The sequence below is a fragment of the Morone saxatilis genome, unplaced genomic scaffold (genome assembly GCF_004916995.1).
Source record: "Morone saxatilis isolate NCDOM2014 unplaced genomic scaffold, NCSU_SB_2.0 Contig20, whole genome shotgun sequence".
In the NCBI taxonomy this organism is placed as follows: domain Eukaryota; kingdom Metazoa; phylum Chordata; class Actinopteri; family Moronidae; genus Morone; species Morone saxatilis.
Window position 1 is genome coordinate 5,213,450 of NW_023339763.1, and position 17,259 is coordinate 5,230,708.

At 37.4% G+C, this 17,259-nt stretch overlaps 1 protein-coding gene across 1 annotated transcript in view; it reads right to left on the bottom strand.

Moving 5' to 3' along the window:
* LOC118331732 (polypeptide N-acetylgalactosaminyltransferase 10-like) overlaps positions 1-13,923 on the bottom strand; it is a 17,859-nt gene extending 3,936 nt beyond the window's left edge. Inside the window, exons 1-4 of the mRNA XM_035666802.1 lie at positions 13,778-13,923; positions 8,577-8,694; positions 3,849-3,956; positions 1,017-1,238 (exon numbers count right to left, since the gene is read on the bottom strand). Of these exons, the coding sequence (XP_035522695.1) occupies positions 1,017-1,238; positions 3,849-3,956; positions 8,577-8,694; positions 13,778-13,923 (594 nt within the window). The remainder of the gene's footprint in view (positions 1-1,016; positions 1,239-3,848; positions 3,957-8,576; positions 8,695-13,777) is intronic.
* Positions 13,924-17,259: the final 3,336 nt, after the last annotated feature.

Sequence of the window (17,259 nt, forward strand, 5' to 3'; positions counted from 1 at the left end):
GCTTTCAACTTGGAAAACTCTCACTAGTATTTTATTTTTAATAAGTAAAAAGTCATGTGTTGAATTTTACATGATATATGCCTTGCAATGGTCACCTTTGTATCCAGCATACTTTATTTTGCCATGCAGTGTGTGTGCTACATACAAATCACTTCACAGCCCAATCCAATCCTTGTACACAGCAATAAATTTAACTATGCTGCTGTATCACCAGTAGATGAACTGCTCTCCTGCCAGTGTCCGGCTTTAGAGTCATGCCTCTACCCACCTTGATGGACCAGTAAATTTGAAAAGCCCAACTCTTGTAAGAAAGACATAACACATTTCACTATATAGATGATATCTCTGATAACGTTCATCTCTGTATTCATTTACAAAGCTTTGTAATGATAATTGAACTTCAGTGCCTACTTTCTGGAAATATTCACTAATGAGTTTAATGTTATTGTTTTAGGCAACTCTTATGTTGTCTTTGAGGTGCCTCTTTAGGTTAATTCTGATAAATGTTATTAATTATATATAATTGTAATGCATAACCCATATACACACAACATGCTGATTTTGGCATCAAGTAAAGGAAGTGGTTCATATTTGTGTCAATGACTTTATTCTGAGTATATTTTATTGATGAGATCACAAAGTATAGTCATGGTGGATGTGCTTTTTTGGGGTTGTTCTGAGAACCAGAGTTTGTGAAGTAGTTTTTAGGCATTCAAAAATGTTTTCCAAAAAATCTAAGGGGAAGTAGAAACAGCTGACATTTTCAAAGAAATTGTTGTTGCTGTTTTTGTATGAAAACACTGTTTAAACTTTGCTTTTAGCTAAGGAGCAGTCTCTTATTCATATCAATTTCCCACTTCCTTTGATATTGTTATTCCTCTTACTTTTTTATTTTTATTTTATTTTAAAAAATCAATTCATGATCAGACTTGTTTATATGTATATACAGTATGTACATGTTAATGCTGACAGCGGGAGGGATTTCAATCAAAGTCATTTCTGAAACCAATCCTTACCTCTCCCCACGCTGCAGCAGGAGGCTCCACTGGTGGGTAGTGTTTGGGTAGATCCCAGGCCACCTCGCTCATGAACCATTTGAAGCTCTTGCAGTTGAGGCGGTTTCTCAGCTCCTTCTGGGCTGTCATGTCTCCTGCTGACAGGTGGCGGTACTCAGGCCGACGCTGGTACACGTATTCGGCGTATTCGTCCATCCACACCTCTGCCACACGTTTTAGGTTCTGAAATCAAATCAAAAAGAGAGTCAGGTACATATATGCATTCACTAAACCAACTTTTCTTCTTTCTTACAGGGATCTCGAAATGTCTATGAGCCTCCCACAAATAAACACAATCCCACAGTACCTGGTAGTGAGGATGATTTTGTAGAACCACATTAGACAATTTTGTGAACATAAATGTTTACATAATTTGCTGTTAGTATCGTAGATTGGTCTCAGAAAGTCTGCTCTAACAACAATATCCATTTATTTACCTTGCCTTGGAATAACCCACTATAACAACAACATTTGACTACTTTGTTGCAGCCATTTAATTTCATTTGGATTTAAAGTAAGTACTGTTGCAAAAAAAGAAAAAAAGAATACAAGAAGGTATAACCATGATAATGGTCACAGCAGTTTTTGCCGAGAACAAAGTATGTCTATGTAAATGTTCTTCTTTATCTGCAGGGTCAGGTCGATTCAGGACCGTCAGCATTCCACTGAAGTCTTGTTTAAAGACTGCTGGTCAGAATAAAAAATCAAAACAAAGGCCAGTGCCTTTTAGTTGCACACAGAGCCAAACCGAGCCAAGTTCCAGGCTGCTGCGGAGGCATACATAATGAATGGTGTTCAGCTACACCCCAGATGATTTAGCGTTTTTAGACAATTTCTCATTCTGTGTAGGTACTTTGAAGAATACAAGAAACAAAGAAACTTAAGCTCATTCTTCACAGTAACACCTGCAAAGGCTATGAGTTGAAGATAGTGGATAGACTGCATACTGCTGCCTCTCGTCTGGTGGTCTTTTGTTAGCGGATGCTGAGCTGACTGCAAAGTGATGTTGCGTGGAGGAGAAAGAGGAGAGTACTTAGCTGAGGATGTAGGAAACAAAAATGCTGCCATTTGTAATACTGGACCACTTAAAGCTCTCCGAAGGTGCTTGAATGTGTGTACAAGTGTACAGTATGTGTGCCTGCATGTGTGTAGTGTTCATGTATGTTTATGCCGGTGTTTATTTATGTACTTGAGCTTAATTAGACAAAAGTTAATTCACTCCTTTAGTTCAGAGTATTTGCATGAAAAAGATAAAAACTCTTTGTACTCCAATGGCTACATATTTCCTGAACTAAAATATATTTGGTTTCACATCAAGCCATATTTCAGCACAGCATAAAGCCAAATATGGTGTTTTTGTAACTGTCATTTAAATGCTGAAGATCCCTCTGTGTGAATACTGCAGATTAATAATAAAGTTAAAATCAGTTTTGCTGATAAGATGTCATGTTGTAATTTTGTAACAGCATAATTGGATTTTGCTTCACTTATTGTTTTTTTTAATTAATAAACCTTACTGATAAGAGCTTTTTAAAGAGACCAAAGAACAAAACACAGAAAGCCAATAAAGAGGAACTACGAATATAAATGGTCTATTATAAACATTGGAAATGTATTGTTGCCGTGGATGAGCTTTGCCGTCTGTTCCATTTAAAAGCTACACAATAACTGACAATGGACTTGTAACATTCAGACTTGATGGAAAATATTAAAGGAAGGACAAACTTAAATCTTAAGGGAAGTTATGGAAGTTTATTTTAATATTTGACTATATTCTAATACTGAATCGAATGTGATATTACATACATAAAACAGTGGCACAGGTCAGTAGCTGCTATACTTTTGTGTAATGTTTTATGTGGCTCTGGAGGAGTCAAGTCTGACAAAAAAGCCCTTGATGATATCATGGAAGTTTTCATCACAGCTTGGGCTGAGGGAATTTCATTAACAACAGGTCTACTTTACAAACTTTTGGCATTATAACTGAACAGTGTGGGTGTTTAGGCAGGCAGGCACTGTCTAACAAAAAAAGACAATATTGAGTTGCATTATCAGAAGTGTAGTAAAAGTGTAGATCCAGTATTTTTATTTATAATAAAAGTCAGGATATCTCAACCTCTGCAGGATTAGCTTTTAACATTATTTTATGGCTGCAATCGTGATACTCGTGTAAATTGAATCCCTTTGTAGAATATACATAATTTATGTATCCAAATATAGCCTGCATTTCATCTTTCGTTTAATGGTTTCCTGTAATATTTTATATTATATAGTGTTAGAATGTGGACCTTTGAGCAGGTATATACGTGGCCTGTCTTCATCTAATGATCCAATGAACAATAAACTGAAGTTAATATTGAGTTTTTCCATGTGTTACTAAAAGAGAATCCAAATTGACACTGCTACCATTGATCATTCATTCAGTTGGCTGCTGTTTATTTGTTCATTCTGATCTGTGGTGCACTCATTTTTTTATGCTGTGCATTACATACTGTAGGTACCATTGTTTTTGTAAAGCTCAAAGGAGTGGTGGACAACAGGAGTGCCTTTTGTTTTAGCCTTGTGTTAGCCAATACAGATCCATTATACTTTGATTACCACTGCTTTCAATGAAACTGAATAGTTGTCCTTACAGTATAATGTAATCCATTGTTGTGTTGTGACTGAGAAGTGATTGTAACAGCTGACACTGAAGCCCTGTATCAGACTGTTATAGCATACAGAAAATCTGTGACTGATCTGCTGTATTGTATTTTATCCTGAACCGTAGAGGCACACAGTGTGAAGAATTACCTTTGCCAAGCTAATCCCACCAGGGACCTTGTAGGGGACATACTTCCTATAGATGTGTCCTACCCTGGAGCAAGGGATGTCCTCCATCCGACCACCACACATCCACACCTACAGAGAACACAAAAAGAGAGAAAGCTCTTTCATCAGATGAATCTCTATTGCATTTAGAAGTTCTCCACCTTAACATTCAAAGACAAAGTTGTGGAAAGGTAAAGGAAGGTGAAGGAAGGACATGATCAAGGAGATGAGCAGGAGACTGATGGCTAAGAAGAAAGAAGCATGAAGTATGATGGTTCTAAGAGGCTTATAAATCCTGGGAGACTAAGAGGAGGGAGGAGTGAATTCAGATGGAGAGGCAATAAAGATGAAATGGCAGGACAGTGGAGGAAGAAGAGAAGACACTGAAACCATATTAGGATATGATGGTAACTTGACTTCACCTGAGCAACAGGGTCAAATTAGAGAAAGAGCTGCTGGGTTAAGGCACGGGCAAAAACTGCTGACTGCAAAAGCTCTTCAGGAGAACAAGGCATATTGTCTCTTTGAAATATTTAATACATTTAATATGTTTTTAGCACCCTAATGTTGTTGTCTTAAGTAGAACAAACCTTCATTTACAGCAGTTTTATCTTGTTTCTTTTCCTTTCCCATGTCTATCTCACATAACAGAGACATCCAACAGCGGCTCCTCATTTTAATCCTCCAACTATAATGAAGACAACAGTGATGATTCTCTTTCTTGGCTTGCGATATTGAAAAGAAACCATGAGAATGAAAGAGAGCCATTGAAGAGGATGGGAAAGAAAAGAAGACTTAGAGACAGCAGGCAAGACGAAGAAATTGTTTTGTCTTTAAGACAATAGCTAAATGAAAAGTGGGGAAATGAAAAGCTGGATTTAAACATGAAAACAAACAAGTTAAGTATGGGAAGAAAGAGGTGCAGGGCTTCCAAATTGTTTCTGCAGAGTCCTTTACTATGTAAATATGATTTTTGCTATTCGAAGGTTGGAGGCAGGCTGAAGCTTCTGGGAGTTCAAGAAATGGACAGTAATAATAGAACATGAAATATAAATACTTTGCATACAATTTCAAGGAGTAAGTAGGTACAACAGATAGTTCCACAGGGTGTAGAGGCAGTTCAGTTCACAGATGGTTCAACCCACTGTGTTCCTTTAGTATATTTAAAAACATTACACTGAGTAGCCTAAGAGCAATGTCCAAGCTTAAAATCAATTTTATATCAACAGCAACATTAATTTTAAAGTAATACATGGTTCAGAATGTACATGTAACCAAGCCAGAGAAACCAGAAGAAAGAACATCATCTGTGAAATAAGGCAGAGGTCACTGCAGTGTCTGGGTCAGTTTCAAGGTTTTGCTGTGATGGATTTATCCAGGCAAATGAAAACCTGGAAGACCAGAAATGACTTGCTGCAGATCTGTGATGGAAAAGCTAGCGGGGATCTACATGTTGCCAAGGATAAGGAATGATAGAGGGAGCTGACTGAGGTCAGTATCAGAGGAGATAGAAGTTTAAGTAAGTCAATATTCATGTTCTATCTAAAACTATGTATATATGTATATATATGTGACCTGTATTTACAGATGTATGTCTTTAATAGTAACCAGTTGGGTCGGAGATGAGCACCACATAGGGAAGTGAAAAAAGTTTTAAGACACAGACAATAACAAAAATAGAGAACACTAAAAACTTTTTAATTTTAAATTCCCTCACTTACTTGAACCTAGTTTGTATTGTTACAATTGTTACAACCCCCCACATGTGAATACTTTCAAGCACCAACTAGCATTATATTAACCCATCCAGGCATAACCAACAAGTCATCATGACCCTGTGTTGTTGACATCATTGTCACTGCAACTCAACCACAGTCTCTCTGGTCTGTTGTAGATGAGAAGTTCCACCACCAGTGAACCAAGACGAGGGTACAGTACACAGTTCAGCTGATGGAGAGAAACTACAGAACAACAGAAGTCACTCCAGCTGCATGAATAAAACATTTTGCTGCAAGACAAAATCCAGCATTGACTGAAACGGTAAATAAAACTTGAGTTGTCTCTATTGGTGCCTTTGTATAAAGAAAACATAAATGCATACAGTTCAGTATATAATGTATTTCAGTGGCTCCGGCCATGTGTTCGCTTCCACTACATGAATAATAATGACCTAACCAAAGGCTGGCAGCAATGAATGCAAAGTCAGGATAAAATAGGAATTTAAAGCTCCAAGGATAGTACTGGCTCCGTCATCAATCTGAGTGGACTGATCCCATGTTTTTTTAAACAACAGATGGTTAACATGGTTACAGATGGTTTTGTATTCAGGCTGGTTTGACACCTGGACCAGAGGGCAACACAGAAAGTGCATAATAAGTATGCAAAATATTCCACATGTCATTAACCATAAAGTTAGTTTTCATTGGCAAGCATAGACTGTTTGATGGTGTTGTTATGGAAACACACATCAGAAAGCCAGTGCTTTATCATGGTAGCAATCAATATTCTGAATTCTACAGTCATGAATAAAAAAAAAAAAAACGTGATTTATTTTTTAATGTATGCTTTTAGAAAAGTTTTCTTCTGCCAACTGTTTGCCAGTTAGCTAACTTTTACTCTGAATAACTACTTTTTCTGGCTCCATCCATGGAGGTTTAATTATTTCTGCCTCCAGAGCAGCTCTGTCTCTGAGAAATGTTTGCATAACTGAAACCCCAATCTGCCGGAGCGATATATTTAAAAAAATCTGCCGTCAGTTTTATCCCTTGCATTATCCTCTTGCTCGGCATGTGAGGTCATGTTGCCTCTGTGTGTCTGCATGTGCTGACATTATTTCACTGTGTGAGCTGGAAATGCCTTATGTTCCCATACCAGTGTGACCAGGGTGGAGATTTAGATTAACTGTACCAGTAAATGAAGTGATTGTGTTTCACATGTGAGCAGGCCTCCACTGTCTGTGGGAGCAGCAGTTTGGTTGTAAGGATTTGTATGAGAGCCTGTTAATCTCCGCACCTCAGGAGACTGGCTGTCTGCTGTATCAGCTAATGGGGATCTTAATAAAAAGGAAACCAAATTGAATATCTGAGGGCATAAGAGGCACAGCTAGGCATGTGCAGATAGCAAAATTTAATAGTATGATAATCTTGGCCGAAATAATAACCTTGGTATGGGATATTATCTCAGTAATTACTTATAAAGATGAAAAGCTTCAAAACAGTTTTAAAACATGAGAGGTTTTTGCACCAGGCTCGGTCCCGGGTCACGGTCGGTGTTAGTTGAAGCTTATCATTGGTTTCACACTTACAGCTTTAAACATAAGAAATCTTTAGCTTTTGCTCAAGTTGAGGGTTATCCTTTGCACTTTGGGGTTAAGGTGGAAACTTCTGCTTCTCACTGTATAGTGGTCCAGCCATAGGTGTCTCAGCTGTAGGACCTGATTTATAGTTTAGATGTGTCATACATTGCTAGTATGCTTTATATACCCCGCAAAAATGTGTTGGAAATGACTTTCTAATGTGATACTTTAAAATGTGCATAGAGATACACTGATAGAATCATGTCTAATGTGTTGTTTGTCATTGGCTTCCAACATGACCCATATGAGCATTTTGTGCTTCTATCACCAGGACACCATAACATTACTAATCAGTCTCTTCCAACAACTGTAATTGATGCTATGACTGGAGTTTGGTTAGGTTTAGGCACTAAAACTAATTGGGTAAGGTCAGGGAAAGATTGTGGTCATGGTTAAAAGACACCACTTACTGTCTGTAAGAAAACAGGAATCATCGCTCTCTTACGACAAAAATATAAAACTAAAAAAGCAAAACTTTAGCAGGCGTTTTATTATGGGCATAAGGGAAAAAAAGTAGTATCTTATATAGCCACACAAAACATGTAGGTCAGAGGTCAGCTACACATCACACTCCAAGCTGGTTTCAAGTTGGTGTAGGATGGGATAGGAACAATGCCAATCTCATTAACGGAGCTACAACTGTCTCTGTTTCTACTATACTCATCAGGAGCAACAAAAAGACATGTATTTGAATCAGTGTATTTGAATCAGTTTGTCCATTTTATTCTTCTTCCGGTTGGTTCTTTGGCTGGTAGAGAGAACATGATCACGTAAATGTTTTCCTGAATTAGAAGTGAGGAGAAAAGTCTCCCATGAACATCCTGCTTCCATTCAACTGTTCATCAACGGCCCTGACACCAAACCTGGATGTAAATGTGAATTTGTTTTTTTTTGTTTTTTATCTGGGCTCATTAAATGAAGAGCAGCCTGAGGGAAATTCTAATAAATCTGAAGTTGAACATTAGAAATAGAGCAGGACTTTCAAAGACAAAACAAAGAGAACGTCCTTGTTTATGAACAAAAGACGTCCTTAGTGAACCAATACATAAAACTTTCATTTTAGATGACTGAAGCCAAAAGAAAATGCTGCTGCTTAGGAACAACGTTTATTTTCAAAAGAAAATTAAGGATTATAATTATGTGCCCTTGATGCAATGACAAAGGTCTAAAGGTAGCAGAATGGCTGGTTACAGGATGAAATACAGTACATTCCAGGTATCTCATGTGTAAAATAAATTATTTTGGGCTTTATAAGCCTAAAAAAAAAAAAAAATTTCACCATATTTTCCTGTCTTTAACTGAAATTTAATTGTTGGCTCATATATCATTCGATCCTGTCATTTGATTATTTTTACCTTGAATGAGATCTCATATTGTTCTCCTCCCCAAATCTCCAGACCAGTGTCATATCCTCCCAGCTCCCAGAACCACTTCCTGTCCACAGCAAACAGTCCACCTGCCATCACCGGTGACCTGCAGGACACACAAAATACAACGCACACACTTACTACAACTTTTTTGTACAACATCCATACCCAGAACCGTTCAGAGCTGCAGCATAATTTTCACAAAGAAAACATCTATTTATTTAGATGTGTTTTAAAAGATTTACTTACTTATTCTCTATTCAAAAACAACTGCAACAACTAACAAGCATACTTCCGCTTATCACGTTATCAGAGTAAAGGAATGAAGATGGAGCGAGAGAAACCAAGGACACGATCAAATATCATCACCTCTAACAACACCAGCAACTTTTTTTTAATAAAGAGAGAATCAGAAGGAGGCATACGCAGAGGAAAGGCATATTGATTTTTTTGTTTTTTGTTTGGAGTTTTGTTTTGGAGAAGCTATTTCACAAGGTTAAAAATGACATGATGTTGTACAAATGAGGTGCATAATACTGATCCGGTTAGTCAAAAAGAAAATGGTGTATTTGTGCTCAATTGTGTCAGTGTGTGATCAAGGCTAGGGAAAAGTTATTATTTTGTTTTGCGTTTTATTATGAGTATTTGTTTTTTACTTTTGGTTTATATGAATGTTACCCAATGACTGAAATGACTAGAAAAATAAATCTTGTCCTCTTCCTATCCAACATACAGGTATTACCTTAACCAGGTCTATATTCCATAATCCAAATTCTACCTGAAAGCACACAGCAAAAAATAAAACAATGGTTGGTTCAGAATGTATGTAATTAGTATGTACTTTCTTCATAGAAAGCTGTGTATTCACATGTCTTCAGTGTCACACTGCTGCCTGAAAGCTCCAATGGAGGTAGCATATTTAGTAATATATTGCTAAAGTGACAATTGTTTGAAACAAACTGAACATAATGGATTAAAGGCAGACAAGTGGATTTTACAGGATGGGTTTGAGAGGTTTTTATGCATTATTTATGTTCTTCACTGTGACTCTCGGTCACTGACCACAGCTGCTGTGAAACATAAGGGAGCAACAAAGCCATCATTAAGCTTACCAGACTAAAAACTCAAAAAAACAAAAAGAATAAAAAGAATAAAAAAAACAAAACAGAGAAAAATATACACAGACACGCAAACACTAAGTCACAGAGTTCATGTATTTGTAGTGGAACTATTTCTCACCAGATAATGAAGATGCTCTGAACAATGCAAAACCAATTAACCCACTACAGAACACTGTGGCTTCTGTCTGCTGTGACAAGCTCTGTGCTGCTGAGTGCAGGGCTTGTTAGTTGTTGTATCGCTGCTGTACTTGATTGTAGCTGCAGCACACCTGAGGCAGAAGAATTGGGGCAGCAGGTGCAGACACATTTCTATTTGATTTACCCATCTCTCTCCACCACATGCCTCACTTTAACCCGATTAATGTAACACCGATCTTAGCAATCAGTCAAAACTCAATTGGATTTTTGTCATCTTTTCATCCCCCAAAAGAAATGTGGTCCACTTTACTGCAGAAATACCACAATACGCACTTGCGGGTTGTCATAGTTACAAGCTTTTCATCAGGTAGAAGTTGGAGGCAGGCAGCCAGCAGGTAGTCTGCTCTCGCCAAAGTCGTCTCTGAGGAGGATCAATTAAAGGCAAACAGAGCAGCTACTGTACAGTCAGCAGTGAGAAACACTCTGGGGCTTCCCACGCCTCATGAGCAGTGAGCACAGATACGAGGTCCCGTGGTGATAACAGCCAGGTTTCTGCAGTTTTCCTTCTCCAAGGGTGAAAAGGATTAAATGAAACTAGCAGTGATTACAAAAACCTCTGTACTTTGTACTGTGCACTTATTTTTTATTTTTTTTTGATAATCTGTTTTTGACTTGAACACCGATGGAACTTGTTACAGTACATGATCTGTTTTATAATTAAAAAGTAAAAAAGTTTTTTTTGTGGAGTGATGAAAAAAATTATGTTTTCTGTGCTCTCTGTGGGTTGAGCTATCTGATATGTCTCTAAATTACCACTGCAGCTGTATGATATGTGATAAATTAATGGCTTTGTTTGCTGTGTAATGAAATTCAAATAGTTTCCAATTTACTTGCACAGTGACAATGTTCTATATTCAATGTCTGCTAATAAAAGAAGAGAAAATACATGGAAAAGTATGTGGATGTCTGAACATTGAACTCATATGTGGATGTTTACTTCAAAACCGTGGGAATTAATCTGCGGCTATATTAGCCTCCGCTCTTCTGGAAAGGCTTTCCACCAGATTTTTGAGCACGGCTGCATGGATTTGCTCCCATTCAGCCACAAGAGCATTAGTGAGCTTGGAAACTGATGTTGGGAGATAAGTACTGACTCGCAATTAATCCCAAAGGTGTTGGGTGTGCCAGTCCATTGAAATCCATTAATGGTTTCCAGAAAAATGTGAAAAATATTGTTTCATGGATCTGGATTTGTGCACCTGGGGTATTTGTCATGTAGAAACAGGAAATGGCGTTCACCAAACTGCTGCCACAAGGTTGGAAGAACACTATTGTCTAAGATATAGCTATTGACCACATTCTCCACATACTTTTAGCCGAATGGTAGACAAGTACTTTTATCAAGCAACAAATTAGTATTCCAGACTAAATCAAAACAATTCACCCAAGATATGTATTGCTTGCTTTGCTTTTGTTACTCTTGCATAACATCTACAGCAGTATTATGTCACTGTTTACACTGGATATTTTAGCCACAGTGTTGCTGTGCAGTCAGGAAGACAATTAAGACAAAAAAGCTGAATACATAGTCTTGTATTCAGCTGGTTCTATTCCTAAATTAACCTGTTTGATTTGATGGGCATGTCCAGTGTGGACAGGCGGCTAGATTCCCACTGTGAAACATCTGCAGTCAGATGACAGTGTACAAATGAGTGTTTGGCTTTGCTTGGAATAATAACCTAATACTCTAAAAATTGATCTAAATCTATATTAGTAAAAATTTGAGTTTGAAACAATACATGGGAATGGACTTAATTACTGCTGAGACAAAGTGAAGCAAAGGAGTAGATGGAGCTACCAGGTTTATAAATTTCAGCCTTTGTGTGTTGTGTTAATTAAGAAATCTCATATTGTAGTAATAAAAAAAAAAAAAACATAGCTCAGCCCTAATTACCGTCGGAAATTATATTATAGCCCATTGTGCATGGAGAAAATTAAATTTCACACTTTAACTAAGACTATTTTGTTTTCCAGAGTAAGCATGCAATACTCAAACATCCACATATTCCTTCATTCCTTCCCCCATTGCCAGTCTGGAAAGGAGGCAACGAGAGACTTGGTGAAGGACATTCAGGCATTTAAATTCCTCTTTGCAACGTAAAAAATGTCCTTCTATTGCTGATAAAATGACCCAAGTCTACATTATACATATTGAACAAAACAAATAATACATGGGCATTTGGCACCTGTTTCTAGGTGTTAAAGTGTGGCTGTAAGTAAAGGAACCACTAAGCACAATGTTTAATTCATGTGTTGACACAGTCTCTACAGTTAGGAGAGCACTGCAGTGCATTCGTGAAGTGGCTGCTCAGGAGGGGGTTGACTTCCACTATACTGCCTGCTGTACAAGCACATGGATTTCCCCCCCGCGGGGCTCTCAGTGCAAAAGTTAAAAAGTAATGAAAATGGAGTGCTACGGAATTTGTTACAGATATCCCATGGTGCCCAGACGATGAAAACTAATGACTTTGGTGACCCCCTGAATTGTCCTCAAGCGCTGAGGATTTACACAATTTTTTTTACAGATATTTATGGTGTCCAGACATTGAATCCTAATAAATCTTACCAGAAGTTCAATTAGACTATCTTCATGCTTATATGAACTATGTCAAACCATACGTTAATTTAATTACTCTTCAAGCCTCGTTTTCAAAGAAGTCTCTCCTGATTAAAATTTCTTTGATGATCCCCTGACCTTTCCTCTAGCATTGCCTTGAGGTTGGTTGTGGTTTTGAGAAAAATGTCTCAACAATTGGACGGATTGCCATAACATTCATGTCACACTCGGGATCGCGGGATGAATTGTAACAACTATGGTGATCGGCTGACTTTTCATTTAGTGCTATTACCAGGTCAAATTTGTAATATGTCCAATACTTTGGTTTATACTTGCAATGTGAAGGACATTTGCATCATCCTGTTTACTGCTATTTAAGTTAGTATTTATAACATAAATTATACCTACTAAACATGATTATTATAATATTGTTATTATGAGCATGTTAGCATGCTGATATTAGAACTTAGCTCAAAGCACTGCTGTGGCTATATGCACAGCCTCACAGAACAGCTAGCATGGCATCAGACTCTGAGTCTTATTTGTGTTTAATTACTCTTCAAAAGTCATGTTCTACAGTGTAAAAGGGCATTACCACATCTGCAGATATTATGCATGTTCGAACAACTGAAGAAGCCCATATACTGACATCCATTAACATTGCAGTGTCAACAAACCTCAAGAAAAGCAGCAGTTTTATTACAATTTTTGCCCTTATTGTACATACTGCACCTTGACTACTTTTTCTGTTGGTATGGCACACAGTGTCTACTCCAGATAGTAATTGACATGTGTCAAATGATGCAATGGTATGTACTGTAGCAAATGGGTGTTGCACCAACTAGCATCACCTCCACCAAAAGTTGTCCTGTCAGGCCAGGACAGTTATCATTATTTTGGTTAATTGAGCATTTTAAAAAGAAAAACAACAAAACATCAAGTACAATGTGCGGCTGTATCAGGTAGAAGCTTTTAATAATGGGGCTGAAGGACAGATGATGCTAAATTAAAGCCTGTTGGATGTATGAAAACAAAGATACCATCATTAAACTCAACTGGGCTTCACACTGTCATTCTGCTTCATTCAAAACAAACATGCTGCTATAATGATGATGAGTCACTTATCGCTCAGTTTAAGAAAAACCTTCAAAATTTTAAATTGACAATGTAAAGCATGGATGGTAAACTGCTCTTGGTGGAAAAATGACTGTCAACTCTGCAAAGTGTAGATTCCATTTTTGTTTAAATTTGATGCAGAACAGGACACTGTTAGAAAGTATGATTTAATCTAAGTGAAATGTGTTGTCACTCACTCAAAGGGTTCACTGGGGTCATCCCCCTGCATCTCCGGAGGGATGGGTATCCGTTTGTAGTACATTTCCCAGTCAAATGCCCCTCGCATGGCGTCCCCTGCCTGAGTGTCATAGCCGAAGTTGTCGTGGTCAATCACGTCAATCATCGGACACACAATGGTTTTCCTGTTCTGGGCGATTCGGTCTGCGAGACACAGAAAGAGGCAGATGGTTGGTGTTCGGTTCAGTTCAAAGTAAGTCTACTATTTTTCCATGAAGAACCACAGGAAAACATGAATAATGTTTTAATGTTACAGGACATTGAGCTGTGTTTGTTTGTCTGTTTGTGTGTTGTGTATCTGTCATTTACAGTGGTAAAGGAGGACGTCAGTAGGTGTCCTGGAAGAAAGATTGTGTGTGTATTTGTTTGTGCACTCTTCTCCTGTTACTTAAGGTTGACAGTGTGTTGACACAGGTCACTCAGTAAAAAGGTTTGACAAGCAACTTCGACTTCTCTCCACAGCTCATAGTCAAAAATGTTTCCAATGTAATTTTTTTAGTAGGGCTTGAATCTGTAGCACCGCCTTCTGCCTAAACACCACACATACAGCCACCACAGTGTAATCACACAGGAAAAAAAAATCCTGAGGATGGAGTTTTATAATATGATTCCTCATAAATTGCCTGTGTCAAGATGTATTGGCCACATAGTAGTCCTTCATTTTGGCTTTTAGAACAGGTCTTTTTCCAATTCCATATCCCACTGCATCCTCCATCTGAATATAGTCTTAAAATTAAATAATAACAAGTACTGCTTTATATCTGTTTGAATCATTCCTTACAGCAAAGCTAGCCTGTTTATATAAAGTTATACACATTTTAACATTTTATGGTAATTAAGGTAATTTATGAGTGAGGGTGCAGACAGTTTCTATGACTAGATGGCATTTAGATTAAGTAGGTCCTTAATTTTTTTCTTTTAAATTGTAGACTATATATTAATTTATTTTGGTCATTCAAATGCCACAGATGATGCAAACCTGTTCGTCAAATGCAATTTCACTCATCATTATGTCACAGTCTCAACCCCCCCCCTCCATTATTAATATTCAAAGTGTCATACTGTGTTGTAATGAATACAACAACCGCCTGCTTATGTTATGCACTGGCAGACACGTATTCTATTCCCAAATACTTTGTGAACGGCTTGACATAGCGGTAACGTGGGTCAGAAGGTTTGTTGTGAAATGGCTCCATGTGGGACGGCGCCATGCTGGGAGACAGAGCTGAACATGGGCCCTTAATGGAAAAAGGGTAATTGAGAAAGTGAGACTGTTTGTGAGCAAGTCCGTCAGCCAGAAGATGAGGCGTTCAGTCTCACAGTAGGGGTGGTGTGTGTGTGTGTGCGCATGCTGTTACTTCAATCTTTGAGAGGACCTTGAGAGTAAGGACATTTTGGAAATTGAGGACATTATTTTTAAAAATAGGACATGTGGGAAAATTAGAATTTTTTTGCAAAAGTGAGGAGATGTTGAGAAGGACCTTGCAAGAGACAAGATGGCGGAAGACAGCCACAATGGTCATCCATATAAGTGGTTCTGTTTTGTAGTGTTTGTCAAACAGTGTATGTGCAAGAGGAGGGCAAAGCAGAAGGAAACCCTGGAAGCTGCCTCAACTGTAACAAGACAAAGACATTTCAGAAAATATTGGAGTGGTGCAGCGAGCATACAGGCCATGTTCAATATGAGCTAGAGTTGGTCAGAAAATAAATGTTATAGCTCTTCAACAGCCAAGCAATCTGTGTTTTGTTTACCAAAGTCACCTTTTTTCCACAACTGCAATCTGGAGGATGAAGCATGTTGTTATACAAGCAAATACTGTCTGCAGATGGAAACCTCTGCAGATGGAATAAGATAACAGAAGCCATAAAACTTATATTGAAATATTATTTAACTTATTTAATGGGGCCCATTTAAACTGTTTTAATAAACAAATATCTACTACGGAATATGTAAAATTATATATGAGTCATATTCTGAGTAAAGATGCTCCACTTTGAGGACAGATAATCTTGTGCACAGATGTATTTAATACGATATTGTTTCAATAATTACTGAAGTGAATGTGACAATCATGATATTGATTTTAGATGATGTCAACCAGTCTACTAATTCATATTAAAGTAAATATACAAAGTATCTGGCCTTGTGAGGGTGAGGGTTTCAGCCAATCTGAAGCTGAACATTTTCTTTTGGCTCTCTGCAGTCATGGTTAGATAGATTTTAACTGTTCAGCTGATATTCCGACTGTGATCAATTCCAATAGTGCTAATCCCAGACTAACCTTCTAGTGTTATTTTGAAGTTTTAACAATAGCTTTGCTAGAGCCACACCTGTTAATTCTAGCTTTTGCATTATTGTGCACTTGACACTTAAACATAAAGCTGTTTCTTTTTAACCCTATAAAGCTGAGTGTATCATATTTGATACATGAGTTGTTGAGACCTCTACATCATCAGTTTGATATTTTTTTTTCCTGAAAAACCTAATGTATACAATCAGATATAGCAGTACCTGGATAATTCACTAGGGATCCAGTAATTTATGCACCAGAGGGCCTTCGCCTGAGACATCCAAAATGGCTGCCGTCAATCAGTGACCCACATGTAATTGATATTTCATTTTTTTTTATTATTATTATTTGTAAGCAGGTTCAATAAACACTGAAGTTTTAAAAAAATTGAATTTTCTGGCAATTATTTCATGGTTCAGGCTTTATTATGGTGAAATCTGCAGAATTTTGGTACTAGGCTTCTTTTTACCAGTGACTGGTGATTTTTTTTATTCCTATTTAACTTTTGCTCAGAGGTGTGTTTGTCTTTTTTCCGCCTTTTAGATAGTCAGTCTGGCTGAACCATTGTTCAGTGTTTTGTTCTTCATGTACAAAACATCACTTTTTTTTATAAACCATTTAAAATTTTTTATGGGGTACAGTCTAAACGGTTCTATTTTGAATTTTTTTTTTTATAAATTGGCGCGACAAAAAAAATTGAATTGAATTGAATTGAAAATATCATCTATTTGTAAAGAGGACTTCAACCTAAAAGCATGAAAGCGTATTCAAAAATATATAGTAGTCCTCTCAACCATCTGACTGTACTGAATCAAGTTTTTGGTTCTAAACTTTTGAATGGCAGTAAACATGAAGAATTTAGTTTTTTTGTAACCTTTTTTGGGCTGAAAACGACAGGAACTAAGGCCTTCTAAGTCTTGTCTGCAGTCAAGTTCTCTTATATGTTTGGAAAGTGAGGACATTGTTTGGAAATTGAAGACGTTTTTTGGAAAGTGAAGACATTTTTTGTCTGAAGACATTTTTAGAAAATAAAGAACATTATATAAAGTGCACAATTCTGGAAAGTGAGAACATTTTTGAAGAAATAAGGAGCATAAAAGAGTGCATTTTTGAAAAGGAGAACACACACAAAAGTGAGGCTGTTTTAGCAA